Source organism: Peromyscus eremicus, chromosome 5 (genome assembly GCF_949786415.1).
Source record: "Peromyscus eremicus chromosome 5, PerEre_H2_v1, whole genome shotgun sequence".
Lineage (NCBI taxonomy): Eukaryota > Metazoa > Chordata > Mammalia > Rodentia > Cricetidae > Peromyscus > Peromyscus eremicus.
Window position 1 is genome coordinate 83,129,452 of NC_081420.1, and position 24,999 is coordinate 83,154,450.

The window sequence follows — 24,999 nt, forward strand, 5'->3', positions numbered from 1 at the left end:
CCAGTTCCCACCATCCTCCACTGGTCCCTCAGTTCCCACCATCCTCCACAGGTCCGTTCTGCTCTCCCTCTTCTTGGGACAGAAGCTTGTTCCTGCCTTGGGGCCTTGGCACTTGCCACCCTCTGCCACCCTCTGCCACCTGCGAAGCTCTTCCCTGTTGCCCCTGCTTCCTGTCCTCTTCCCTTCCCCTTCATCCTTTGTTTCCTTCCTCCTCTTCCTCCTCCTCCTCTCTCCCTCCCCCTTCTCATTGTCTCTCTTCTCCCTGCCCCCTTTTCCTTCCCTCCTCCTCCTCTTCCCCTAGGCTCCTTCCTCCTGACCTCCTTCTCTGCTTCCTCTCCTCCTTCCTCCTTTATCCTTCCTTCTTCTCTCCTCACTTCTTCTCTTCTTCCTCTCCTTTTCTTCCTCCTCATCACTCTCCTCCTCCTTTCTTCATTTCTTCCTCCTCTCCCTCTCCTCCTCTCCCTCATTAGGATTACAGGTGCACCACCATACCTGGCTTCTCCCCTCCCCTTTGTTCTTTCTTGCCCCTCCCCTCTCCTCTTCCTCCCCTCTCCTCCTCCTCCTCCTCCTCCTCCTCCTCCTCCTCCTCCTCCTCCCCTAAGAATACACCCTGACATCCACACAACCCCTCTGCCCTTTCTCCCTGGCACCTGCTGCTAACATCACTGGGCTCCTGAATTACTGCTTCTCTAGCCCGGAAGTGCAGTCTGGGTGGGAGTCTGCAGCTCACATCTGCAACCTGAACCCCCGGGCAGTGGAGGACGTGATGATGCTGCCCCGTTCATTCTGCTTTCTGTCCTTGATCCTTGGTCTAGGAAAGGGAGTTCAGCTGCAGTCCTCCCATCCTGGCTAGGACCTAGGATCTTCACCCTTTCCTCTGCCACTCTGCATGACAGGCTCCTGCCACCATCAAGCTGCACTTGGCCTGTGTGCCTCTTGGGGAGGCAGCATCACTAAATGGGTCCGACCACGGCTCACCCCTACATTTCATCTGGACGAAATCCAGCTGGTGGATGGCTTGCAGCAGCGGCTCGCTGTCCAGAGTCAGGTCAAATTCCGCAGACACTTTGGGCTCCAGGGCACCTTTGACCCACTGCTCCTGAGACACCTGCACGCGCTTGATCAGGGCATCTGAGATCTTAATGGGAGCACAGAAAGAAGGTTTGGGTTTGCAGAGGAAGAGCTGCCAGCCTTTATGAGGAAGGGCTCAGCTTTGTCTATAGCTCATTGGAGGGAAGAGCTGGACTGAGCCTGGACCTGTGAGCCATGGCCGAGCTTAAGTGAGCTCAACCACCCAGACAAGCTGTGTTGTTTCAGCCACAGGTCAACCGCATGATCACGTTAATGTAGTTTTATATGTTTTTTATTTTATGATCATGTTAATGTGAAGAACCACCAGGGAGTTTTTTTTGTTTGTTTGTTTGTTTGTTATGGTTTGGTTTTTTTTTTTGGTTTTTTTGTTTGTTTGTTTTTGTTTTTTTGTTTGTTTGGTTGGTTTTTTTTTTTTTTTTTTTGGTTTTTCGAGACAGGGTTTTTCTGTGTAGCTTTGTGCCTTTTCCTGGAACTCACTTGGTAGCCCAGGCTGGCCTTGAACTCACAGAGATCCGCCTGGCTCTGCCTCCCGAGTGCTGGGATTAAAGGCGTGCGCCACCACCGCCCGGCTGTTATTTTTTTTTAAGGTGGCCCAAAGTCACGGTGCTTTTTTGAGATAGTCAAACACACCCCTTCATATATTTGTTTGGCTAGCCCTCTCACTTTGCAAAGTGAAATATAATAGCAGTTTGTTCCTGAGTGTGAAGAAAGTGCTTCCCGTGTCCCCAGGTTTTGAAGCCCATGCCCATGTCCTCCTACTGTGTCCCCTGCCAGCTATTCCAAGGTTTCTGCTGCAAACCCTGACTGTTTGTGTCACGCCTGTGGCTCTGCCTTCCTTCGCTGCAAAATTTTGCTTCTGAGACCTGGGCACATGTTACCGAGAGCCATGATGTGTACCCTTCTCTTCCTCCTCCTTCTCCTCATTTTCTTTTCTTTTTAGATTTATTTTTATCTTATGTGTATGGATGTTTTGCCTGCGTGCATGTCTGTGCACTGTGTGTGCCTAGTCCCCAAGGAGGTTAGAAAAGGGCATGAGATCCCCAGAAACTAGAGTTACAGGTCACTGTGAAGCACCATGTGGGTGCTAGGACCCAAAGCCAGGTCTTCTGCAAGGGCAACAAGTGCTCTTAATTACATGAGCTGACTCTTCAGCCCCTCCTGCAGCCTTCTTGGAGAATAAACAATGGGACGCATGCTTCTCCCACAGGTAGGTTAACACGTGACCACGTTCCTGAGAATGAACGTCGTCAAGTTAGCCTGAATGCTGCTGGAGCAGTGGCCCTGACAAGGCTATACCATCTCTCAGGGAAGGTGGATCCTGCCCCCACCTCTCTGTGTGCAGTTTGTCCAGTTCATGTGGCAAGACTATGTCTTCCCATTACTGGGGGCAATACTGGAGCACGGCGTTTAGTCCCTAGAGATGATGCCTTTTGGACTTCTTGTTTACTGGCTGGTACAGATTCAGGGATATTGCTAGTGAGGGTCAGAGCCCTGATGACAGCCCGGGTATTCTGGCCTCACAGAGCAAAGGAGAAGCTATTCAAGTCCCAGCCAGGGAGAGACAGAACCTAGAGAGAGACCTGGTTCAGGAAGAGCAGGGAGCATGGGCGGAGCTGGAGGAAGTTGCCTGCAGTAGTCCTCCAGGGGCTGCTCACCTGCAGGAAGCCAGAGGGGTCATCCTCCTTGATCACCTCCAGGCAGTACTCCATCAGGCCTGTGGACTGACGCAGCTTCAGCGTGCAGTGATTGATCTGGTCCCAAACCATCTGCAATGGAGAGAGAGCGCTGAAGAACCCCTTGTGGGGGAAATAGTCAGTTACAAGGACAGTGTGTGAGCGGGTGCCTGGGCGGCCATGAAGGGCGCTGCTGATTCGCCCCACCTCACAGCCAGCACTCTACTCAGCTCCTGGTTTGTGGAGTCATCTCTGGGGAATCAGTGGGCCCCTCCCAGCACAGCAAAGCTTCCTGAGCTCTGGGCAGTCAGACACACAAAGGGAATAATGTACAACCCACCCTGTGATGTGGCCAGCTCTCTGTCCGGTCAGGGATAACTTAGTGGGTTTCTCCATACCCCCTTCCCAGGACACATGGTTCCCTTCCAACACACAACCTTCTCTCTTTAATGTTTTCTGAGGGGGTTGTGGTACTCAGGAAGTCTGGGTTATATACCGAGTGTGATGGTTTGTGACCAGCAAGGATACATAGCAAACCCCTATCTCAAAAAACAAACAGATAAACTAAAATAGTGTTTTCTGAGATGGAGATGTAGTTCAGTTGGTAGAGTGCCTTGTCCAGCATGGCTGAAGCTCTGGGTAATCTGTCCAAGCATGATATACATGCCTAGAATCCCAGAACTTGGGAGGTGGAGGCAGGAGGATCAGGAGTTCAAGGTCATTCTCAGCTACATAGCAAATTTGAGGTCAGCCTGTGCTGTGGGATGGTCTGTATGTCAAATCTGTTGCTCTGATTGGTCAATAAATAAAACACTGATTGGCCAGTGGCTATGCAGGAAATAAAGGCGGGACTAACAGAGAGGAGAATTGAGAGAACAGGAAGCTGAGTGAGGGATGACACTGCCAGCCACCACCATGACAAGCAGCATGTGAAGACGCTGGTAAGCCACGAGCCACGTGGCAAGGTATAGATTTATAGAAATGGATTAATTTAAGATATAAGAACAGTTAGCAAGAAGCCTGCCACGGCCATACAGTTTGTAACCAATATAAGTCTCTGTGTTTACTTGGTTGGGTCTGAGCGGCTGTGGGACTGGCGGGTGAGAGATTTGTCCTGACTGTGGGCCAGGCAGGAAAACTCTAGCTACAAGCCTGGACCACACAAGACCCTCTCTAAAAGAAAAGCAAGTGTTTTCTAATTCACTTAGATGCCTCTGGCACAGAGCTCCTGGGAACCACTTCGGGTCATTCTCAGCTTCTGCCCGAGCCAGGAACTTAGTGCTACATAAGGGACATGACTCAATGTCCCTCAGCAGAGCCTGGCCACACACATCATTGCTGAGCATGGATACATGAGATGATGTAAGAGTCTGAAGAAGGAGACAGTGCTGGAGACCTGAGCAGAGCCTGACTGTTTCTGTCGCTGTCCACACCTACTAGGCAAGATGAGAGAAGGCCCCCCCCCCAACAGACACAGGAGCCCAGAGCAAGTGGGAGAGGGGAGACTGCTCTGAAGACAGCAGGATGCTGTGGGGCACCTGGCTTTGGAGACTGCTTGAGAGTACTCCCTGACTCCTGAGTGTAACTTAACCAGCCAACTCAGAGCCTCCCAGCCACATCCGTTCACTCACTCGCCTAAGACCATCCTATGCGTAAGGCAGTGCCGCCCTCTGTTGGGTGCAGGTGACATCATAGGGGTAGAGGACCAGGTCACTCAGTTCTTACCTTCAGCTTGTGCTCCCTCTCTTTGGTCACCTTGGTGAGCAGCTTGGCTTTCTGCCGGGTCAGTGCATCCACCAGGGCATCACACTGTGCCACCAGGCAAGCTTCATAGTCCAGTCCATTTTCCTGGGGAAGCAGAGGACTATGATGAGGAGGGGCTGGCCTCTGTGGTCCAGAGGAGACAGCTCCTCTCAGAGCTCTTTATACTGTTTCTAAGTTGGGGGCAGCATGAATCGTGAGTGGGCATCAAGGAAGAGTTCCACGAACCGTGACACAGCCACACGGTGAAAGAGCCTGTCGTCTGTTCGTAGAACATTGTTAGTGCCGTGGAAGAGAGGTCATGAGAGATGGGTGAAAGGGAAAAAGCCTGGGTGAGGTGTGGCATGCCTGTCATCCCAGCCCCTGGGAGGCGGAGGCAGGAAGAGCTTGACCTGAAGGCTAGCCCAGAGACCTTGTCTTTAAAAAGGGGGGAAGGAGGGAGAAGAGAAAGAAAGAAAACGGGACATTAGTGGTTCACAGAATAATCCCATATACAATGAGTGTATGTGTATATGTGTGTGCATATGTGTGATTGAGTATCTATATGTGTGTATACATATATGTGTGTGTGTATGGTTGTATGTGTATGTATGTACAGATATGTGTATGTGACAAGCACAGTCACCTCAGATGAGGGATGCTGGTGAGCTTTTTTTCAGCTCTGTCTTCCATACTCTCTAAGATCTCTGTACCATACACTTTGTTTTTATAATCCGAAAAAGTAAAGTAAACAAAAGAGTGTGAGTCTGTCTGCCTCAGTTTCCAGGTCTCCAGGATCTGGGTAGATTCTAAATTGTCCTCCTGGGTCATATTCTGAATCATAAGCCCCAGGACCACACCGTGTGGCTGTGTTTGAAGCCAGAAGTTAAAATGAGGCCATCAGGGTGGCCCCAGTCCAATCCAAATGGTGTCCTTATAAGAAGAAGAAATCAGGACACAGACACACACAGAGGGACAGTCCTGTGAGGACACAGGGAGTACTACCATATGCAAGCCAGGCAGAGAGGCCTCAGGAAGAGCTAGGTGACCTTGGGCTTGCTGCCTCTAGACTGAATCCATTTCTGTTGCTGCCTCTGCTCCATCTCTGATCTCTTACAGTGACATTTAGAGAAAACTAATACATTTTGTGTTCATGGAACATCAGAGCCCTGTGACTTGAGACTCCCCGTGGGAATCAGGCAGGGTGGGCGTCACATGCCTATCATCTTAACACTTTTAAGACTAAGGTCAGCTTGGGCTTTGTAATAAGACCCTGTATAAATAATAAAGATAATAGTAATAACAATAATTGTTTAAAGGAGGAGGAAAGGTAGGGGAGAAAGAGGAGGGTAAAGAAGAAAGATTCAGGGCGCTTAGTCCTTTCCTCTGGCAAGGCATGGAAATGCTCCGGGCTTTCCTCTGTGCAGGTGGACCCTTCTGCGTGTGCACATGGGTGAACTCTCTCTCCCTTGCACATAGCTCACTGAAGTGAGATGCACTGATTTTCTGTGTGTTTTTCAGGCTCAGTGTGGGACATAGCACAGACACTCAGATAACACATTTGCTTAGGGAACGAGGTGTTTCTGTTTCGCTGCACTGGTTACACAGGCACGTCTAAGTACAAAAGATGTTATCTGCATGTCAACGGACTGAGAGTGGCACTTTCAGCACCCAGGATTGTACAACCGGACAGGTCAACCCTCTAAAAAAAAAATCATTGCTGAAAATCACTTGTCCCAAGACCAGCCCTCCCTTTTCTCTGTGTATTTGACAAACAGCCCACACTGTCTATCCAGTGCCAGAGTCTGCTCACCTGGATCTGCTGCAGTATGTTCTTGAGCTGAACCAGAAACTCCTTTGCCTCTTTGGCCTTATCTGAAACCCCATTTAGGGCCTGAGACAGCTGGGCCTGGAAAAGACATCATATGATGGAGAAGCTAGTTAGCATAGAAGGCATGTACCTGCATCCATCATGACAGCCTGTGCTTGCAAGAGAAGCTAAACTGGTCCCACCGGTAAGTTGTCCTCACTTAAAAAGAGGCTGCGGCCGACTCGCAAGCCATACAATACATGCCTGTTTCCCATTTGTTGTTGATGCTGTTTACTTGAGGGGTGGAAAGGGAAACTCTGGAGCGTGTACACGCTAAGTAGGCACTCTATCACAGAGCTACATCCCTGGGCCAACATGTATCTGTTTCCCAGCAGGCCTTGGTGAGTTGTTGTAGTTTCAAAAGCAGTGTAGGGGAGGAGGCACGTGTTTGGCTTGCCATTCCCGGTTACAGTCCATCATTGTGGGGGAGTCAAGGCGGGAACATAGAGCACCACATCCACAGTTAAGAGCACAGAGAGTAAATGCAGGGATGCGTGCTCACTTGCTTTCAGCTAGCTTCTTCCTCTTATACAGTCCAGGACTCTTTGCCTAGGAAATGGTGCTGCCCACAGTGGACTAAGTCTTCCCACATTAATTAGCTTAATTAAGACACTACCACCACCACCACACACAGAGAGATGCCAACTCAGTGTAAGTGATCCCTCATTGAGAGACTCTCTTCCCAGGCGATTCTAGGTGTGTCAGGTTGACACTTAAAACTACCCAGCACCTAAGTGCTAACTAGTCCACACTCTGCCAGCTGACCCCAAAGCTACATTCAAGATAAGAGAGCTAATTGTTTGAAACTAACAGCCTGCACCCGAAGGCTACAGTGCTTTGGACAAGAAGACAAATGGGCCTTTGCCTGGCCAGTCCTCTCTCCTCCTGCCACAGACAGATCTGTCTCCCACCAGTAGTATTGTAAATATTTCAGACCCCAGTCAGGCTCCACCCTCTACCTACCTACACCCCCATACAGTCGCCTTTTCTGTCACTGAGGACAGGGTGAGCCCCCAAACTCCCGATCTATGAGCTAACCTGAGCCATATTTTTTCAGAGTACAAAATATTGAGCCACCGGGCAGTGGTGGCACACGCCTTTAATCCCAACACTCAGGAGGCAGAGGCAGGTGGATATCTGAGTTTGAGGCCAGCCTGGTCTACAAATTGAGTTCCAGGACATCAAGGACTAAACAGAGAAACTCTGTCTTGAAAAAAAAAACAAAAACAAAAACAAAAAAATGTTGAGCATGGAACAAAACTAAACGAGAAAAGCCAGGCCCTCCCTTCCTCCCCTCCTCCCCCCCCCTTTCCTCCTCCCCTCCTCCCCTCCTCCCCTCCTCCCCCCCTTTCCTCCTCCCCTCCTCCCCTCCTCCCCCCCTCCCCCCTTTCCTCCTCCCCTCCTCCCCTCCTCCCCCCCTTTCCTCCTCCCCTCCTCCCCTCCTCCCCTCCTCCCCTCCTCCCCCCCTTTCCTCCTCCCCTCCTCCCCTCCTCCCCTCCTCCCCCCCTTTCCTCCTCCCCTCCTCCCCTCCTCCCCTCCTCCCCCCCTTTCCTCCTCCCCTCCTCCCCTCCTCCCCTCCTCCCCTCCTCCCCCCCTCCCCCCCTTTCCTCCCTGTGTCAGCTCGGATGCCACTGTTTGTTAAGCCCCGTGAACCAATCCCATACTTCCCTTCCTCTGGTCTTCATAACTGTCTTTTGTTACTGCCCAACTTAGAAGGCTCGACATCCCCACTTCCCTCCGAGGACAGCAGCCCACCTCGGACGGGGTACCTAGGATTCACAGCTGAGCTCCTAGTCAGAACTGAAAAGTATGCGATTAGAGTCAGTATCCCCTGCAGGAATGAGCCAATGGATGTGATGCTAGGCTGTCCCACGGTTCTCTGATGGGTCCTGAACAGGGGATCAGCACCCAGGAACTTTCTTAGAAATACAGTCTGCTGTTCCACCCCAGAGACACCCGAGGGAAGCCCAGGAGTCTAGGCCTAACCCTCCCTTCAAGAGCCTCTGCCGCAGTCTGAGACCGCCCCACCAGCCTGTGAGAGGTGGCCTCAAGAAACCTCGTGTGTATAAAGTGACACTAGACGCAGATCTAAAGACCCAAGGCCACTCAGGGAAAGAAGAAGCACCTAGTCCCACGAGCACCAAGCATACGAGCCAAGTGAAGGTGTGGGCTGTGACCTCAGAGAAAGCTGGAAGCTGCCTTCAAGACAGAAACCAAGCTGGGCGTGGTGACCCATGCCTGTCGTCCTAATACTCAGTAGGATGAGGCTCACAAGTTCACAGGTCACAACAATGGATCACAAGTTCAAGGTCAGCCTGGCCCATATGGTGACACTCTGTCTCAGTTATAATATAAGTCCATAAAATCAAACAAAATGGAAACTGACCAGATCTCCAAGCAGAACAGTTTCAGGCAACCATCCTAAACCGATCGTCAATCAAGGAGATGAATGGACTGTTAGTTTTTTTTGTTTTGTTTTGTTTTGGTTTGGTTTGGTTTGGTTTTTCAAGACAGGGTTTCTCTGTGTAGCTTTGCGCCTTTCCTGGAACTCACTCTGTAGACCAGGCTGGCCTCGAACTCACAGAGATCTGCCTGCCTCTGCCTCCCGAGTGCTGGGATTAAAGGCGTGCGCCACCACCGCCCGGCGCCTGTCAGTTTTGTACCCAAAACCAGCTACATCTGGCCTGGAAACCATCCTTCATACCCTTCCTAAGGTCCTCATGAGCAGCCATCTCATGTCCAACAGCCCCTAAGACTAGTCACCCACTGGTCCACCGCATGGGATTAGTGGGCAGGGTAGCTGCTGGTCAGGCTTTGAGGGAGGCCAATTTAGAGGTTTGAATGCAGGTGTTTGGGGGGCAACCATAGGAGCCAAGACCTAAGAAACAGCTGAGTATGGTGGTTTACACCTGTAAACCCAGCACTCAGGAAGCTGAGACAGGAGGATAGCTGTGAGTTCAATGCTAGCTTGAGTTACATAATAAACTCCAGGCAGCCTGTGCTATAGAATGAGACAGAGTCTCAACCAACCAAACAAATAAAGAGATAGAGACAGCCAGCTTTGCGTCACTCTGTGTGATATGCCATATGTTGCAAGGGTCTGCAGTCCCCTGAAATGGATTCTTTCCTCTCTGTCTTGTCTGGTCTTGGTCCAGCCCGGTTGAGGGAGACCCTGTCCTCAGCAGCCCTTGCCTTCACTAGACTCTCCTCCTGGGTTGACTTTTCCTCTGACTAAATTGTTTGGTTTTGAGAGTTGGAGACTTTGCTTGTCTCAGCTAATAAAATAAATATTTGTGGAACATATGGTTTGTTTTTGCTTGGACAGCAGGTCAGGTAAGTTTCTAAACTGTACAGAGGATCCACAGTGAGGAGCTGAGATCCGCCTTGGCTTTGCACTTGCCGTGAGTATTAAGATGGCCCTGAGTTCCACTTTCGACACTTTGCCCACAAGGACCCTCACTTACCATCAGGCTGCTGAAAACAGGCAGATATGCCCTGACCAGTGCTGACATCTTAGACCAGTGACTCTCCACCTTCCTAACGCTGCGACCCTTAATACAGTTCCTCATGCTGTGGGGACCCCCCCCACCATAAAAATTACTTTCATTGCTACTTCATAACTGTAATTTTTCTACTGCTATGAATCATAATGTAAATATCTGCTATGCAGGATATCTGATATGTGACCCCTGTGAAAGCGTCATTTGACCCCCAGTTTGAGAACCACTGTTAAAACCATCAGCTTTAATCCTAGCACTAGGGAGGCAGAGGCAAACCAAACTCTGGAAGTTCAAGGCCAGCCTGGTCTACAGAGTTAGCTCTAGGACAGCCTGGGCTACACAAAGAAACCCTGTCTTAAAGCTGGACGGTGGTGACACACACCTTTAATCCCAGCACTTAGGAGGCAAAGCCAGGTGGATCTCTGTGAGTTCGAGGCCAACCTGGGCTACAGAGTGAGTTCCAGGAAAGGCACCAAAGCTACACAGAGAAACCCTGTCTCGAAAACAAACAAACAAACAAAAAAAACAAACAAAAAAAAAGGAAAGAAAGAAAAGAAAAACAAAACAAAAACCTCAAAAACCAAAAAGCCATCACTTCCGAAGGCCTTTGCCACATTTTACTGGAGCAGGAGAAACAGAATGCAAGCAAAATTCAACTACCTAGGAAAAATGTCCAGAATGCAGATGCCTGTGGCCATGCTCAGTTTTCGTGTGGGTGCTGAGAATGTGAGCCCAGTCCTCATGCTCGCACGGTGAGCACTCCACCCACAGAGCCATTTCCCCAGTCATGGTCTTTGCTCTTTTTCTTGTCCTTTCAGCTGTCACAGTGACAAAAAGTCTGACATATTCACATGGGAGAACCATCTAAAGACCGGAGTTCCACTACTACCATCCATGGAACTACCGGACCAGATCCTTTCCGGACCCTCGGGAGCACACCTTGGTCTCGGCCTCGAGTCCCAGCAGAGTGGAGGAGGATCTGCTGGTCTAAGCCACTGACATTTGCACTGACGTAGCTGGTCACTCCAGCCAATGAACCCATTTGGGTCCAGTCTTTCTTCCAGCACCAGCTCTTCATGAATATTCACAGGATGGAATCACGCCGCACATGCACTTTGTCCACATAACACAAGCAGACATCGACCTTCCAGAGAAGAGGCCAAGGTCCGGGACTTTCAGGATGAGTCAGAACCCCAGAAATCCAAGTGCTCTGCAAGTAGGATGGCACCCTGTCAACCCTTTCAGATTCATCCACATCCAGCCTTTCCCGAGACGGACAGAGGCTAGGAGACTAACTGGAAGACAATTCCAAATGAACCAGCTCTTTGGGGTTCAATCCTGTTTCCATTACATTGTTCAGTGGCAGACCCTGAGGTTGGAACAGCTCTCTTTAGGCAGTCACTGAATGTGGCATGGCTGGGAGCCAGTGGGGGGAACAGGACAATTAGGGCAAGCCAACCATGTTTCTAGTTCTCAGAACAGGAGGGCCGAGTTAGGACAGATGTCCAGTCTAAGCCCCACCACAAGAGGGTGCAGAGGCTAGCTTGTGTTCTCCTGCACCACCTGGGCAGGGAAGCAGTCTCGGCCGCTCTCAGCCTCTATACTTGTAGTAACAATCATGACAATGACAGAGACGGTGCCTTTCCTTACGTGATACGTGGCATACGTTGTGTTAAGTCATTAAAGTGCATTGTCTCTGGGCTGGCGAGATGGCTCAGTGGGTAAAGTCCTTGCTGTGCAGGCCTGAGGACCTGAGTTTGGGTCCCCAGCACCTAGGTAAAAGCCGAGTATCTGTAACCCCAATGCTGGGGGGTGGGTAAAAGGCAAACCCCTGGAGCTCACTCGCCAGCCGGCCTGGCGCAGTCAACGAGCTGCAAGCCCAGTGGTCTCAAAAAACAAAGTGGAAAGCCGTTGAGGAACTTACCAGATGTGGACCTCTGGCCCCTACAATCACCTCAACACAAGTGTACTAAAACGCACAAGTGCACACACCATCACAAGCGTGTACATACACAAGAGAAAAGTGCACACAAGAAAAGTGCATTGTCTTGTTTAATACAAATGGCAAAAGGCTGAATTCTACAATCATCATCCCTGTAACCAGCTTCCTCTGCCTGTCCATGAGGCATTCCAATAAGTTGGTCCAGCAAATTTACCCAGTGTATTCTCTGGGTCAAGAAGAAGCATGTCACATCAGCATTTCCCAGCTGGCTCCTGTCATCTCGTGAGGTCAGCTGATTGCTTCTGACACAGATAAAAGAGAAATCAGAGGCAGGCAGGCAGGCAGGAACTGGAGGGACTGGGGTGGGGGGTGGGGAGGAGGGATGGAGGAAGGGAGTGGAAGACAGAAAAGGATGGGGGAGGTGGAGAGGGAGATAAAGAAGGAGAGGGATCAAGGGAGGAAGAGGGGGAGGGGAAGGAGGGAAGGGGGTAGACAGGCAGGCAGGCAGGAGGGGTGAGCCAGCAGCAAGCTCAGAGTGCATTGAAATATGCACTTGGAAAGATACATGATTGGTCTACTTGTCTTTTCACACACAGTCCCCCAGAATGACCCTCCCTTTGTGAGTCTCTCTGCTCTATGAGTCAATGAGCAGTTAATAGTGTCTGCTCTGAAATAATAATCTATGGTATTGACATTAGCATACATTCCAGGGTTACAGCTTATTCATTACTCAATAAAGGTTCTTTTGGCCTCCTGAGTGCCGGCTGCTCTGCTGGGTACTGGGAGTACAAAGACACAATAAGGCATGATCCTTGCTCACGGGATCCTTCAATTCCGCTGTTATTTCTGTGTGTGGTGGATACAGATAGCTCAGAAATGAAGAGATCATGTCAGGCTCTGTCAGCTGCACGGCATCATTGACAGGTGTGAATAACGAGTCTAATCAAGATGGAGTTCTATTATTAAAGCAGGTTCTAGTATTAGAATAAGTGCCCATTGGAGGCCTTGAGAATGGCCAGCTGGTGGGAAAGCAAAGTAAAAATGAACACCAGTCACACTTGCTGACCAGACAGCAGCCCAGGTCATACCCCACCGGCAACAAGAACAAGCCTGGTTGGGGAAGAATGGGCACAAACCCTGCACGGGAATCTCAAGCTTAACCAAGAAGCTAGACCCATGCCAAGCAGAGCTAGGCAAGGATCTCGTCACCCAAACCAAAACAGCTTTTTTAGGATCATGCAGGTTATAGTTTTAGTATCCTAAAACCAAGATGACCTCTCTATGATCAGGCTAGCTCAAGCATTGGTATCTCAAAACCAAAATATCCTCTCTAGGATTAGGTCTTGGAAACTATAATAGAATTGCTTCCGTGACAATAATGACAAATGAGAATTTGTCTCAGTTCGTCTCTGTGGTCAAATCACACAACTAATAAATAAATAAATAAATAAATAAATAAATAAATAAATAAATAAATAAATAAATAAATAAATAGCATCTGTCTCACAGCTTAGATTCCATCCTTTCCCATCCACATCCCTCTACTCCACTGAAGCCTGACTTCCCAGTCCCCTCACTCCTCAGTGTTTTACACTGAGAATTTGTTGTATATTTTGTTTGTGTTCGTGCCTGGAGACCAGAGGGCAGAGCTAGCCACTAGCTAACCATAGAGGCCAGGTCGTGGTGGCACACACCTTTAATCCTAGCACTTAGGAGTGGGAAGCAGGAAGATCAGGAGTTCGAGGCCACAGGAGATTGAACCAGCCTAAAAGAGAAACAGAGCCAGGTGGTGGAGGTGCACACCTTTAATCCCAGCCCTAGGGAGGTGGAGACAGGAATATATGGTGGGTGGAGACCAGATCTCGGCACCTATTTTGTCTGAGAATTCATAGAGGTTAAGAAGTCTCTAGTGGCTGCTGCTCTGCTTCTCTGATCTTTCAGCTTTCACCCTCAATATCTGACTCTGGGTTTTTATTGATAAGACTAATTAGGATCACACTTCAAGAAATGGCTCCATGCATGTTCAGTAGCATGTGCTGCTGCTGTTCTTCCTTCCTTCCTTCCTTCCTTCCTTCCTTTCTTCCTTCCTTCCTCCTCTTCCTCCTCCTCCTCCTCCTCCTCCTCCTCCTCCTCCTTCTCCTCCTCTTTTTATTGGCTTTTTGAGACAGATTTTCTCTGTGTAGCCTTGGCTGTCCTGGAACTCACTCTGTAGACCAGGCTGGCTTTGAATTCAGAGATCCACCTGCCTCTGCCACACCAGTGCTTGGATTGAAAGTGTCAAAGGACAAACAGGTGTCATTCCTCAGGCACCTTCCTTCAATATTTTTGTTTGAGACAAATTCTCCTATTGGCCTGGAACTTAGTCGAGACTAAGCTGGCTGGCTAATGAGCTAAGGGGATCTGCCTACCTCAGCCTCCCATCTCACAGTTGCTAGGATTACAAATGCGTGCCACCATACCAGATTAAATTCGGGTTCTTACCCTTGCAAAGTGAGCATGTTACTGACGGAGCCACCTCCCAGTCCCTGTGCTGAGATTTTTGCCCTTTGAGGGAAGATAACATCTCCTCCTGAAGCCTTGGTGCTTAGTACACGGGTGGTCATGACTCTCTAGTGGGCAGATTGCAGCATAGACCCTCCTGAGGCATAACTCAACAAAGGATGTGATGGTGACGAACTACAGTCAGCTCTGCTGAAAACAAGAAGTGCCAGCAGCAGCTGATAGCCGTGTAGACACACAGCTCAGTGCGTAAACAGTCATCCAGATGGCGGTGATCTGCTGAGTGCCAGCAGGGCTTCACTCTCCCTCTAGGAAACCTTTGTGGTTAATCACATTTCATTAATCTCCTAGTTTTGTAGACGTCACCTAATAAACTAGAATCAAAGATTGGGGATTGGGTTAAGGCCAAGTATTTGCCTAGCACAGCCTAGACCTAATTTTTCAAAGCTATTATTATTATTATTATTATTATTATTATTATTAATGTGTATTGCATCTGAATGTGTGTATATGCAAGTGAGTGTGCCCAAGGAGACCAGTAGAAGGGGTCAGATGTCCTGGATCTGGAGTTACAGATGTTTGTGAGCCACTGAATGGAAATGCTACCACCACTCAGCTGTAAAAGAGTATTTTTTACATACAAGAGGAGAGATGGCCACCCCTGCAAGACAACAAATAAATCACAAGCCCAGGCTGATTTTTCAAACTTGTGTCAATCCTCCTGCCTCAGCCTCTTGAATGCTGAGATTACAGACGTATGCCGCTCTGCCCAGCTGAACATTCTCTTACTTACATCTTTGCTTACATCTTGATTATTCCCTTAGGTTAAAATTATAAGCACAAGGCCACATGCTGAGTGGAATCCCAGCACTCCTATGGGAGAAAGGAGGCATAGAGACAGGAGAATCACTTGAAACTCCCAGGCCAGCCAACCTGGAGTGTGCAGCATGGTGGCAGAAACCTTTGGGGACCAAAATGCCTTTGGGGACTACCCTAGGCATTTCGGGATGGGGGATTGGGTTTTGTTGGAACAGCTACTCTTGTTGACCTTGACCAGTGGTCATTGATGGCTGCTTTTGGAAGGACTGAGTGGGTGTGGTAGATGCCAGGTAGCCTGTGAAAGTAAAACTAGTCAGCGTATAGCCTTTCAGAAGAACACTTTTGACCTGGCTATTGGTAGTGCAGCCAGCAATTCTGCACAGTTCCCTCTCCTGGGAACTTGTTGGACATGCAGGGCTCCGTGGAAGCCTGGCCCACTCAGGATCTATGTTTCGAAAAACCTAAAAGGGCTGAATATGGGGCTCTAAAGTCCTGGGTCTGTGGTTGTCACTGCAGGTCATATGAGAAGTAGGTACATCCCTTAGAAATGGACTCCTGGGCAGCTGGGCTTCTGGGAGTTTTGACCCCATGTTCAGGTGGCTCTGAGTGCTGGGTAACAATAGGGAGTTCAGGGATCCCAGCCTGGAGAGGGTGGGATATTGCTGCCAGGTTGTGGGAGGGCACAGGGGCGGGACTTTTGCTGCTTTCCTGGGATTGAAAAGAAACTGGTTTGATATTGGTGCTTGGGTCTCCTTTCACTTGTACCTCAGTTGTCCTCGAAAGACAGGGAAGATGCCTCATCCACAGTGAGAAGACTGTCAAACGCTGGGGGAAGTCACAAAGGTCACAATTGGAAGGTCAGCCCATCCCAAAAGTATAGAAGGTCAGCTCGCCTTCCCCACTAGGAATCCCCAAAGTCTTTTTACCTCACACACTGTGGAAAGATAGGGTTCAAGTGTCCCAGGCTGACCACAAACGCAGTTTGTAGCTAAGGATGACCTTGAACTCCTGATCCTCCTGCCTCCAGTCTGAGTGCTGGAATGACAGCTACAGGCCATCTGCTTTAGTGGGTGCTAAAGCTTGAACCCAGGTTTTGGTTGGTGCTAGGTAAGCACTCCACCAATGGAGCTGCATCTCTTTGGTTTTATTTCTCATCAACTATGCCCAAGTTTACAGACTGCCACCTCTTCGCCTTTGATCCCAGCATTTGGGAGGCAGAGGCAGGCGGATCTCTGTGAGTTCAAAAGCCAGCCTTATCTACAAAGCAAGTTCCAGGACCACCAGGGTGGAAACACAGAGAAACCCTGTCTTGGAAAACAATAAAACAAACAAACAAACCAAAAGACAAAAAATACTCTTTACAAAATTGATCAGACCAGCTGCTGAGGACCACTCTTACGTTGGAAGAGTCTCAAGGCCAGAGAGGATAGAACCCAGACTTTCCCAGTTTTTTTAGATTACACTGTCCCTTGCTCTGTGGGGCCAGCTCACTGGGCATCAGTGATGTGTCTCTAATGCTATTATGTCCTATGCCTATCCAAGAACTCTTGACCAGACCTTGACAGCATTCTACTGCCTTACCACCACACCTCCAGAATCAACACCTATCCTTTTCTCCCATGTTGAGCAGGTCTCACATACCAGGATGACCTTGAACTTCTGATCTACCTGCCTCCACCTCCCACATGCTGGGAGTATAGGTTTGTATCACTATGTCCAGTTATGTGGCACTCAGGATTCTTGCTTACCACACATCCAGGGCTTTGTGTGTGGTAAGCAAGCACTCTACCAACTGAGGTATAGATCCAGTCTGTCTTCCTTTCCTCCCTCCCTTCCTCTCCTCTCTTCCCCCTCTCTCTTTCTTGACAGGGTCTCTCTGTGTAGCCCAGGCTGGCTTGAATTCTGGAAAGCTGGGATCAGAGACCTGCACCACCACACCTGTCACGTCTAAAGTTTCCAGGCAGGGCTGAGCACCTTCATTCTGAAGGGCAATGTCCTCCCTGAAGCAGGGATTTCAGACATGGCTAGGAAGCACTGAAGCCAGAACAACCTTTCACTTCTTGTTGAAGTAGGGTGGTAGTGCAGGCTGAAGCCTACACCAGTGGCCCAGAGGCAATCCTCCCTAGAATGACTCACATCAGAAGTTCTTTGAGAGGGTTAATCCACTCCCAGGAGCACCATACAAAAATGTGTTTAGACAAGACCTACAGGTTCCCACACTGTTTTAAAAGGTGATAATCAGCAGATCTCAGTGTCACCTAATGTCTCCTTACTTGAGAACCACTAATCAGATGACAAGCTGCAGTCATGCCATAGAAAAATTAGCACAGCTGTGTGGAAGGCATCTCCAGCCTCGGAAACTCGGGGACATGCTGCCGGCAGCCCACTAGGCTGTGATGTGGATTCTGCCACGTTGTAACAAGAACAACAGCAAAGAGCCTAAGACTCTAAGGTTCACTGGGAAACTTACACCACCACAGTGGGAGTCTGAAGCGGAGGCTCTGCTTCATCTTTCGGAAGTGGCCCTCGCACAACTCATCCGGTGCTCTCTTGCCTAACGCCAAAGCTAGGCACCGTGCTCAGCTGTGTTCTCTCTTCATCCCCCCACCCCAGTCCCAAATAAGATGTTCATTTTGCTTTTCTTTGCTTTGCTTTGCACATGGAAGTGGGTGTGCTTTCATGTGGGTGTGTACACATGTATATATGGATGTGTATAAAGATGTGTGTGGAGGTCAGAGGTCAACATCGGGTGTTTTCTTTGACTGTGCTCCCCATTATTTTTTGAGATAGAGTCTGGTATTAACTGGTTTGACTAGGCTAACTGGCCAGCCAGCCTTAGGACCCTCTCATCTCTACTTGTCTAGTACAGAGGTTACAGATATATGCTGCTATACATCTTTTTATTTTTTTTTTAACCCAGGTGCTGGGGATCTGAACTCAAGTCTTCATGCTTTCACTGGGCCATGTCTCTAGACCTTTGTTTGGTTTTGAATTTTTTTTTTTGTGTGTGTGTGTTTACAGGTACATGTGGAGAGGTATATATGCATATGTGTGTGCATGCAGGTGGTGAAAGGAAATATATATATGCATATGTGTGTGCATGCAGGTGGTGGAGAAGGTATATATGCATATATGTATGTGCATGCACGTGGTGGTGAAGGAATAATGCATCTATGTGTATGCATGCAGGTAGTGGAAGAGTATATATATGCATACACGTGTGCATGCAGGAGGTAGGGGGTATATATGCATCTATGTGTGTACATGCAGGTGGAGGCCAGAGAACAACCTCAGGTATTATTCTCAGGAGCCCTCCACCCTGTTTTAAAACAAGTTCTTTCACTGGTCTGGAGCTCTCCAAGTAGGCTAGGCTGGCTGGTCAGAGAGGCCCAAGGATTTTCTTACCCCTACCTCCCCTCTCCCCCAGCACTGAGATTACAGGTGCAGAGCACCACACCTGGTTTTTTATGTTGGATGCTGGGGATCAAACCCAGGTCTTCATAGTCACAAGGCAAGCGCTTTGCCCACTGAACCACCTTTCACAGAGCTATCTTCTTCCCCAGTGAAATCCTCCACACTCTGTAGTTTCCCTTGAAGCCAAGGAAGGAGAGGAGAGTCTGCTTTCTTCCTTTTTCATTGTGTCTCTTCTGTAATTGGAGGATGCCCTAGGTCCCGGAGGCTGGAGCACTAGGCACAAGCTTCAAACTCAAGATCTGTACAGTCATATTCCCATGGGTGGCACTGCCCATGGTGCAGGGCAGAGACCCATGTGTTTCCTGTGTATCCTCATTACTAAGCAGAATAATTGAGCTTGAGGAGAGCAACATTTATTAAACTGCTATTGTCACCAAGCCAGGGATGACCATGGATTTTCTCCTGCACAACCTTGGACCCTGAAACCTTAGTTTGTTATCAAGTTCACTGTTCTATACAAGATACTTCCTCTCTCTCATGAATTCAAATTCTCACCTCAGCTCCCTGGTTTGCAATCTTTTTTTTTTTTTTCTTTCTGAGACAGGTTTTCTCTGTGTAGCTTTGGAGTCTGTCTTGGAACTCTGTAGATCAGGCTGGCCTCAAACTCACAGAGATCTACCTGTCTCTGCCTCCCGAGTGCTGGGATTAAAGGCATGCACCACCACTGCCCGGGTGCAATCTTTAACACTATAAATGTTTGGGTTAACAGGACCCTAAAATAGTCTTGGCCATCTAGTCTATGAAAACATAAAAGCTCATGAAATCTGAATGGGAGATTTCAAACCTAAACTTCTTTTTTAAAAATTGTGTGTATAGGTGCATGTGGATATGTGCACGTGAGTGCTAGTGACTGAGAAGGCCAGAAGAGGGCACTGGATTCCTTGCAGCTGAAATTACAGGGGATTGTGAGCTGACTGCTGTGGGTGCTGGGAACCAAACTTTGATCCTCTGCAAGAACAATACATTCTTAATCACTGAGTTATCTTTGGGTCCTCTGCAAGAGCTGCAGGTGATCTTAACTTCTGAACTGTCTCTCCATGCCAGATTTCTTAATTTATAAAATGATGTCTACTCACCTAAGAGACGAAACAAGAAAGGCAGCTATACTGACTACCATGCAATAGGCAACAGAATGTAGTGTGGAGGACAATCATTCTGGGCAAGGATTCTCAGTCATTAAAGTATAAGCAATAACCAAAAGAGATGAGGAGACCATCTCTTCAGATCCCCAGAACCTATATAGGCTGAGTGTGGCAACACATGCCTGTGATCATGGTGCTAGGGAGGCAGAGATAGGAGGATCCCAGGGACTCACTGACCAGCCATTTTGGCCCATCAGTGAACTCCAGCTTCAGCGAGAGACTTTGTCTTAGAATGCAAGGCAGAGATTAATGGAGGAAGACAGTGGACATCAATCTTTGCCCTCTACAAGAGCATACACAAGTGTGCACCCATACACATGTGCACCCACAAAAACATAAATACAATAAAATGAATAAACAAATTTTGAAAAGAAGCATATGAAGGCTGACAAGATGGGAAATGGCCTGGTGAGTAAAGGCACTTGCTGCCAAGCTTGATGACCTAACTAAGCTCCTTCCAAGGAACTCATATGGTGAAAGGAGAGAACCAACTCCTAAAAGTTGTCTTCATACTAATAGAATCAAACCATAGCATGCACAAGTGCACACACACACACACACACACACACACACACACAAGAAATAACAAATGTAGCCGGGCAGTGGTGGCACATGCCTTTAATCCCAACACTTGGGAGGCAGAGGCAGGAGAGTCTCTGTGAGTTCAGGGCCAGCCTGGTCTACAGAATGAGTTCCAGGACAGCCAGGGCTACCCACAGAGAAACCCTGTCTTGAAAAATACCCCCCAAAATTAAAAAAAAACATACAAATTGAAGAAAATTGAAATAAATTCAGTCACTGGTTGCTGCTTTTTCCAGGTCAATGAAGCTGAAAGAACAGGGTGCTGCTGCCCTGTAGCATTCTGCAAATTCATGGGTTAAGCATAAGTACCCTAAATAGCAAATGACACTTAATGGCTTGAGTACCACGCTGCAGGAGGCTATGCACAGAGAATTAAACTTAACCCATCCCACAAGAATCCAAACTAGATGTTATTTCCAGTGGTTTCAAAGTTAAAGCAGCTTAAGCCCACACAGCTAGTAGCTTGCAAGGCTGAGATGTGGAACCAAGACTGTGGGACCCTACCGCAGGGCTTCGTTCCAGGAGTACATAGGAGGGCCGGATCACTGAGAGAGAGACAGACTTCTCATTTGCACTCAGGATCACTAGATGTGGTGGAAGCCAAATTTCCAGACCTTTCAGTGTCAGGAGGAGCTATGGTTGGAAATACACATTGGCCCTGCTGAGAATCCCTGCTCTAGGACTAAGGATCTGACCGCACATCTATTAAACACATTTCCTTCTCCAAGGCAGATTTTCAAAGGGTTCTCTACTTACTTTTTTCTATATTTTTCATTTAAAAAATGTAGCTGTTTGTTGTGGTTTACAGCTGTAATCCCAGCACTCAGGAGGATGAAAAGAGGAATTTTGTAAGTTCAGTGCCAGCCTGAACTAAACAAAACTCCTTAGCAAGGGGCAGTGGTGGCTCACACCTTTAGTTCCAGCACTTGGGAAGCAGAGACAGGCGGACCTATGTGAGTTCAAGGCCAGCCTGATCTACAGAGTGAGTTCCAGGACAGCCAGGGGCTGTTACACAGAGAAAACCTATCTTTAAAAAAAAAAAACAAAAAACAAACAAAAAAACAAACAAAAAACAAACTCCTCTAAATATTAAATTATCATAACAACATACGTTTATTGTAACAGTTGAAAGTATAAAAGTAACTATGTGTTCCACCTAGATAAGCCACATCTCTATTTGGCTGCTCTGGGCTGTTTGCAGTTCATATAAGGTGGCTTGGCAAGCTATCTTATTTTCCTACAGCTCTACTCAATCCAAATACACACAATATTACTTTCTTTCTTTCTTTTCCTTTTCTTTTTTTGGTTTTTCGACACAGGGTTTCTCAGTGTAGTTTTGTGCCTGTCCTGATCTTGCTCTGTAGACAAGGCTGCCCTCGAACTCACAGAGATCCACCTGGCTCTGCGCCACCACTGCCCAGTATCACACAATATTTCTTGTTGGACAGTCTGGGCACCCCTTACATCTTCCAGGGTGGATTTCTGAAGGTTGGGTGCATGAAATGCAGCCTCTTTAACGGTCCAGGAACAAGTGACTCTAATCTGCAAGTGTAAGAAGGCATTGAGGCCCCTCACACAGACTGTCCGGTAGAATGTCAGGTGAGGAAGTGACCTAATCTTGCCTGGATGGCTGGTGAATGGCCCAGCCCAGGCAGACTGTCACGCTTTTTCTCTTGCCCTGTGTCAGAGAAGAAAGCATGCTGCCAGGCATAAGTGGCTAACAGTGGCACTCCCAGAGCAAATCCCGGGAGTGAGGGGAAGGCTGTAGGCAGATGTATTTGGTCTCTTAGTAAGAACTTGGTCTGCCATTCTTCCACAGCTTCAGTATCAGAGCCTTGGGCAAGAGAAGGACTCTGGGGAAAACCACACTCCCTTCTTGAAGGACACACCCAAAATCTCTTGCATAGCCCAAGAGGTATTGCCTCTTTTCTACAGGCTGAAAGGAATTTTGGGAATAGAGCAAGCTGGAAACTAATCAAAGGAAGAGAAATTTCTTCTCTGGAAGCTGAAAAGGAAGAAGTGAATCTGCTCAGTGAAGCTGATGGAGGCTATGTGGAACCAGGACAAGCTGAGCCCTGGGTGCTCCAGGGTGTTTGAGCCAGGTGCTGCCTCCCTGCCTTGGCAGCAGATTCAAAGAAGACTGCAGATGGGTTCCTACAGCCAGCTGGTAACACTTGCACTTTGAAACTTATTTCTCCCTTGGAAGAAGGGAGTCCTGACAGTGTGCCTTATACTTTAAGAGTGAGAGCCCTGCTTTTGTGTTTTGACAACGCTTTTTGAAGAATAGGAAAGTCTCAGAGAGGCAACTTAACAAGTCATTTTCATAACCCACCCATCCAACACCCAGTGTGGGTACCTAATCCACTGAGTATTGGCCAGATGGTGACTGCTGGAATCCTTGGAAGGGTAGATGGATGGATGGATGGATGGATGGATGGATGGATGGATGGATGGGTTTTTGGATGCATACATGCATGCATTCACGAACACATGGATGGATAGATCTGTGAACATGCTGATGGATAGACAGATGCACGCATGCATATGTGAATGCTTGCATAAGTGTATGGAGGGATGGATGGAAGCATGCATGGATGAATGGACGAATGCATGGATAGATAGATGAATGCATAGGTGGATGGAGGGCTGAATGGAAGCATGCATGGATGAAGAGACTTATGCATGGGCAGATGGATGCATGCATAGATGGATGGAAGGATAAATATATGGGTGGATGGATAGATAGATTCCTATTTGACCCTCAGGCCCACCCTCCCACAATTTCCCAAGAGGCTAAGAGACTCTTTTGACTTCTACCCTGGTTGACATCCACGCACAGCTAGTGCTCACCTTGTGCTGCTTCCACGTTGCCCCGAGCGGCTTCACCTCGTGTTTGCCATGTCTGCCTTCCTCCAGGCACAGGTAGCATACCGGGCTCCGACAGCTCACGCAGTACATGCTGTAGTTCTCCATTTCGTGCTCGGGGCATGTGGGGAACTTTCGCGGCGCGCTGGCCCCGGCACCCCCTGGGCTCCTGCATCCTCCTGCGCTGGGGGCGGTGGATGTGCCGGCTGAAGCAGGGGTAGCCTCTGGGGGTGCGGGCGGCGGCGGGGGCTGAACTAGCCGATGCTTAGCGAAAGGGCCCCGGGACGGGTGGCATTTGAGCTGGCAGGTGGCGCAATAGAGCACGTCGCATTGCTCGCAAAGAGTGGCTGCCGGCTCCGGTGGGGTGCGGTCGCACAGCTGGCAGATGGCCACCGCCGGGGCTGCAGACGCCCCCGAAGCAATCCCACGGCCCTGCTGGTACCGCTGCACTATGCCCTCCAGCAGCCGGTTGCGCTGGAAGCCTCGCAGGCCGCGGTGATCCAGGGAGGCGCTGCGGTGGCACTGCGGGCAGGTGATGGAGCTGGAGGACGAGCAGAGTGAGGAGCAGGCAGCGCCCCGGGCCGCGGCGGCAGAAGAGCCCGGGGGCGCTGGCACCATGGGCAGCACGCGGACTCCGTTGGGGGACTTGAGGCTGGGGGTGTAGGAGCCATAACCGCTGTCAGTCTCGCTGTACAAGCTCAGCTTGTCCGCGTGGTCTCCGCCACCGGCCGCCCCGCCGCCCAGGCCTCCAGCTGTGCTAGCTCCAGCGCCTCCGCAGGTCGCGCCGGCCGCAGCGTCCTGATCCGGAGGGGGCGCGGCGGCGGCGGCGGCGGCGGCACCCCGCGAAAGCAGGAGCGGTGGGGGCAGGTGCTGCTCGCCGTCCGGGGTCTGAACCGCGATGGTGCGGGCGCATGGCAGGCAGACATTGTGCGAGCAGGGCAAGATGATGGGCTCTCGGAACAGGGAGCCGCACACAGGGCATTTCAGCTCCTCCTCCATCGCCGCGCCCGCGGCTCGAGCCGCTCGGGACCAGCGAAGAATGGTCAGGCTCCGAAGACAAGCGCAGCCGGGCGGGCGAGGTCAGCGCTGCTGAGACGGCAGGCGGGGGCATTACACGGGCATGCTGTCTTCACCCGCGGGGGGCACGCCCCTCTCTGTCCTCAGGCCACCGCCCTAAGAAGCTTGGTCGCCAGAGAAGGGAGGGGTCCTCACCTCCTGCGGGCGAGGCTCCCGCACCAGAGGCGGCCGTCTGAAGGTGGCGGGCAGCCCTCGAGGTGGCCTCTGAGGTTGTCCGGGTGATGAATCAGCAGCAGCGGCGCCGTCCGGATACCTCGTGCCTCCCCTTCGTGCAGGATCAGTGTCCCGCTGCTGTCAGCCAGCGAGGCTACAGAGCTAGGCTCCGCATCGTCGTGGCCCGGAGTCTTCTCCGAGCGCCCCGCCCCTGCCCAGCTCTTGGCAGAAGCGCGAGCGGCGGGGCCAGGACTGGTTCAGCACCACCAGACGGCGGACAGCGCCCGCGAGCGGGAGGAGAAGGAGTCGGTGCTGACACCCGGTGCGCACCGCCAGCCAGGCTGCTGCGCTCCCGCCGCCACCAAGGCGTCCTCGGGCCCGGAGGTCGTCGCCGTCCCGCTCCCCGGCCGCCGCTCTCGGAGCTGCCTCTTCGCAGGCCGGAACTGACCCGCGTCCCCGACTCGTCTCGCCAGCTCCGATTCCTGCGGCGCCCCTGACCTTGGCCGCACCACGCTGCAGCGGCGGGCGGGGAGCGAGCGCCCGCTGGCTCGGGAATCCCCTCCCGGCCCCG

At 50.0% G+C, this 24,999-nt stretch overlaps 1 protein-coding gene across 3 annotated transcripts in view; it reads right to left on the minus strand.

Moving 5' to 3' along the window:
• Positions 1-24,197, minus strand: part of Trim67 (tripartite motif containing 67) — a 32,166-nt gene extending 7,969 nt beyond the window's left edge. The window contains exons 1-7 of one of the 3 annotated variants that reach the window (XM_059262482.1): positions 24,070-24,197; positions 23,440-23,955; positions 23,184-23,382; positions 6,319-6,414; positions 4,491-4,613; positions 2,748-2,858; positions 979-1,138 (exon numbers count right to left, since the gene is read on the minus strand). In XM_059262482.1, coding sequence (XP_059118465.1) covers positions 979-1,138; positions 2,748-2,858; positions 4,491-4,613; positions 6,319-6,414; positions 23,184-23,382; positions 23,440-23,955; positions 24,070-24,197 — 1,333 coding nt within the window. Of the gene's footprint in view, positions 1-978; positions 1,139-2,747; positions 2,859-4,490; positions 4,614-6,318; positions 6,415-23,183 lie in introns of all 3 variants that reach the window. The other 2 variants (XM_059262481.1, XM_059262480.1) reach the window with 2 other exon arrangements.
• Positions 24,198-24,999: the final 802 nt, after the last annotated feature.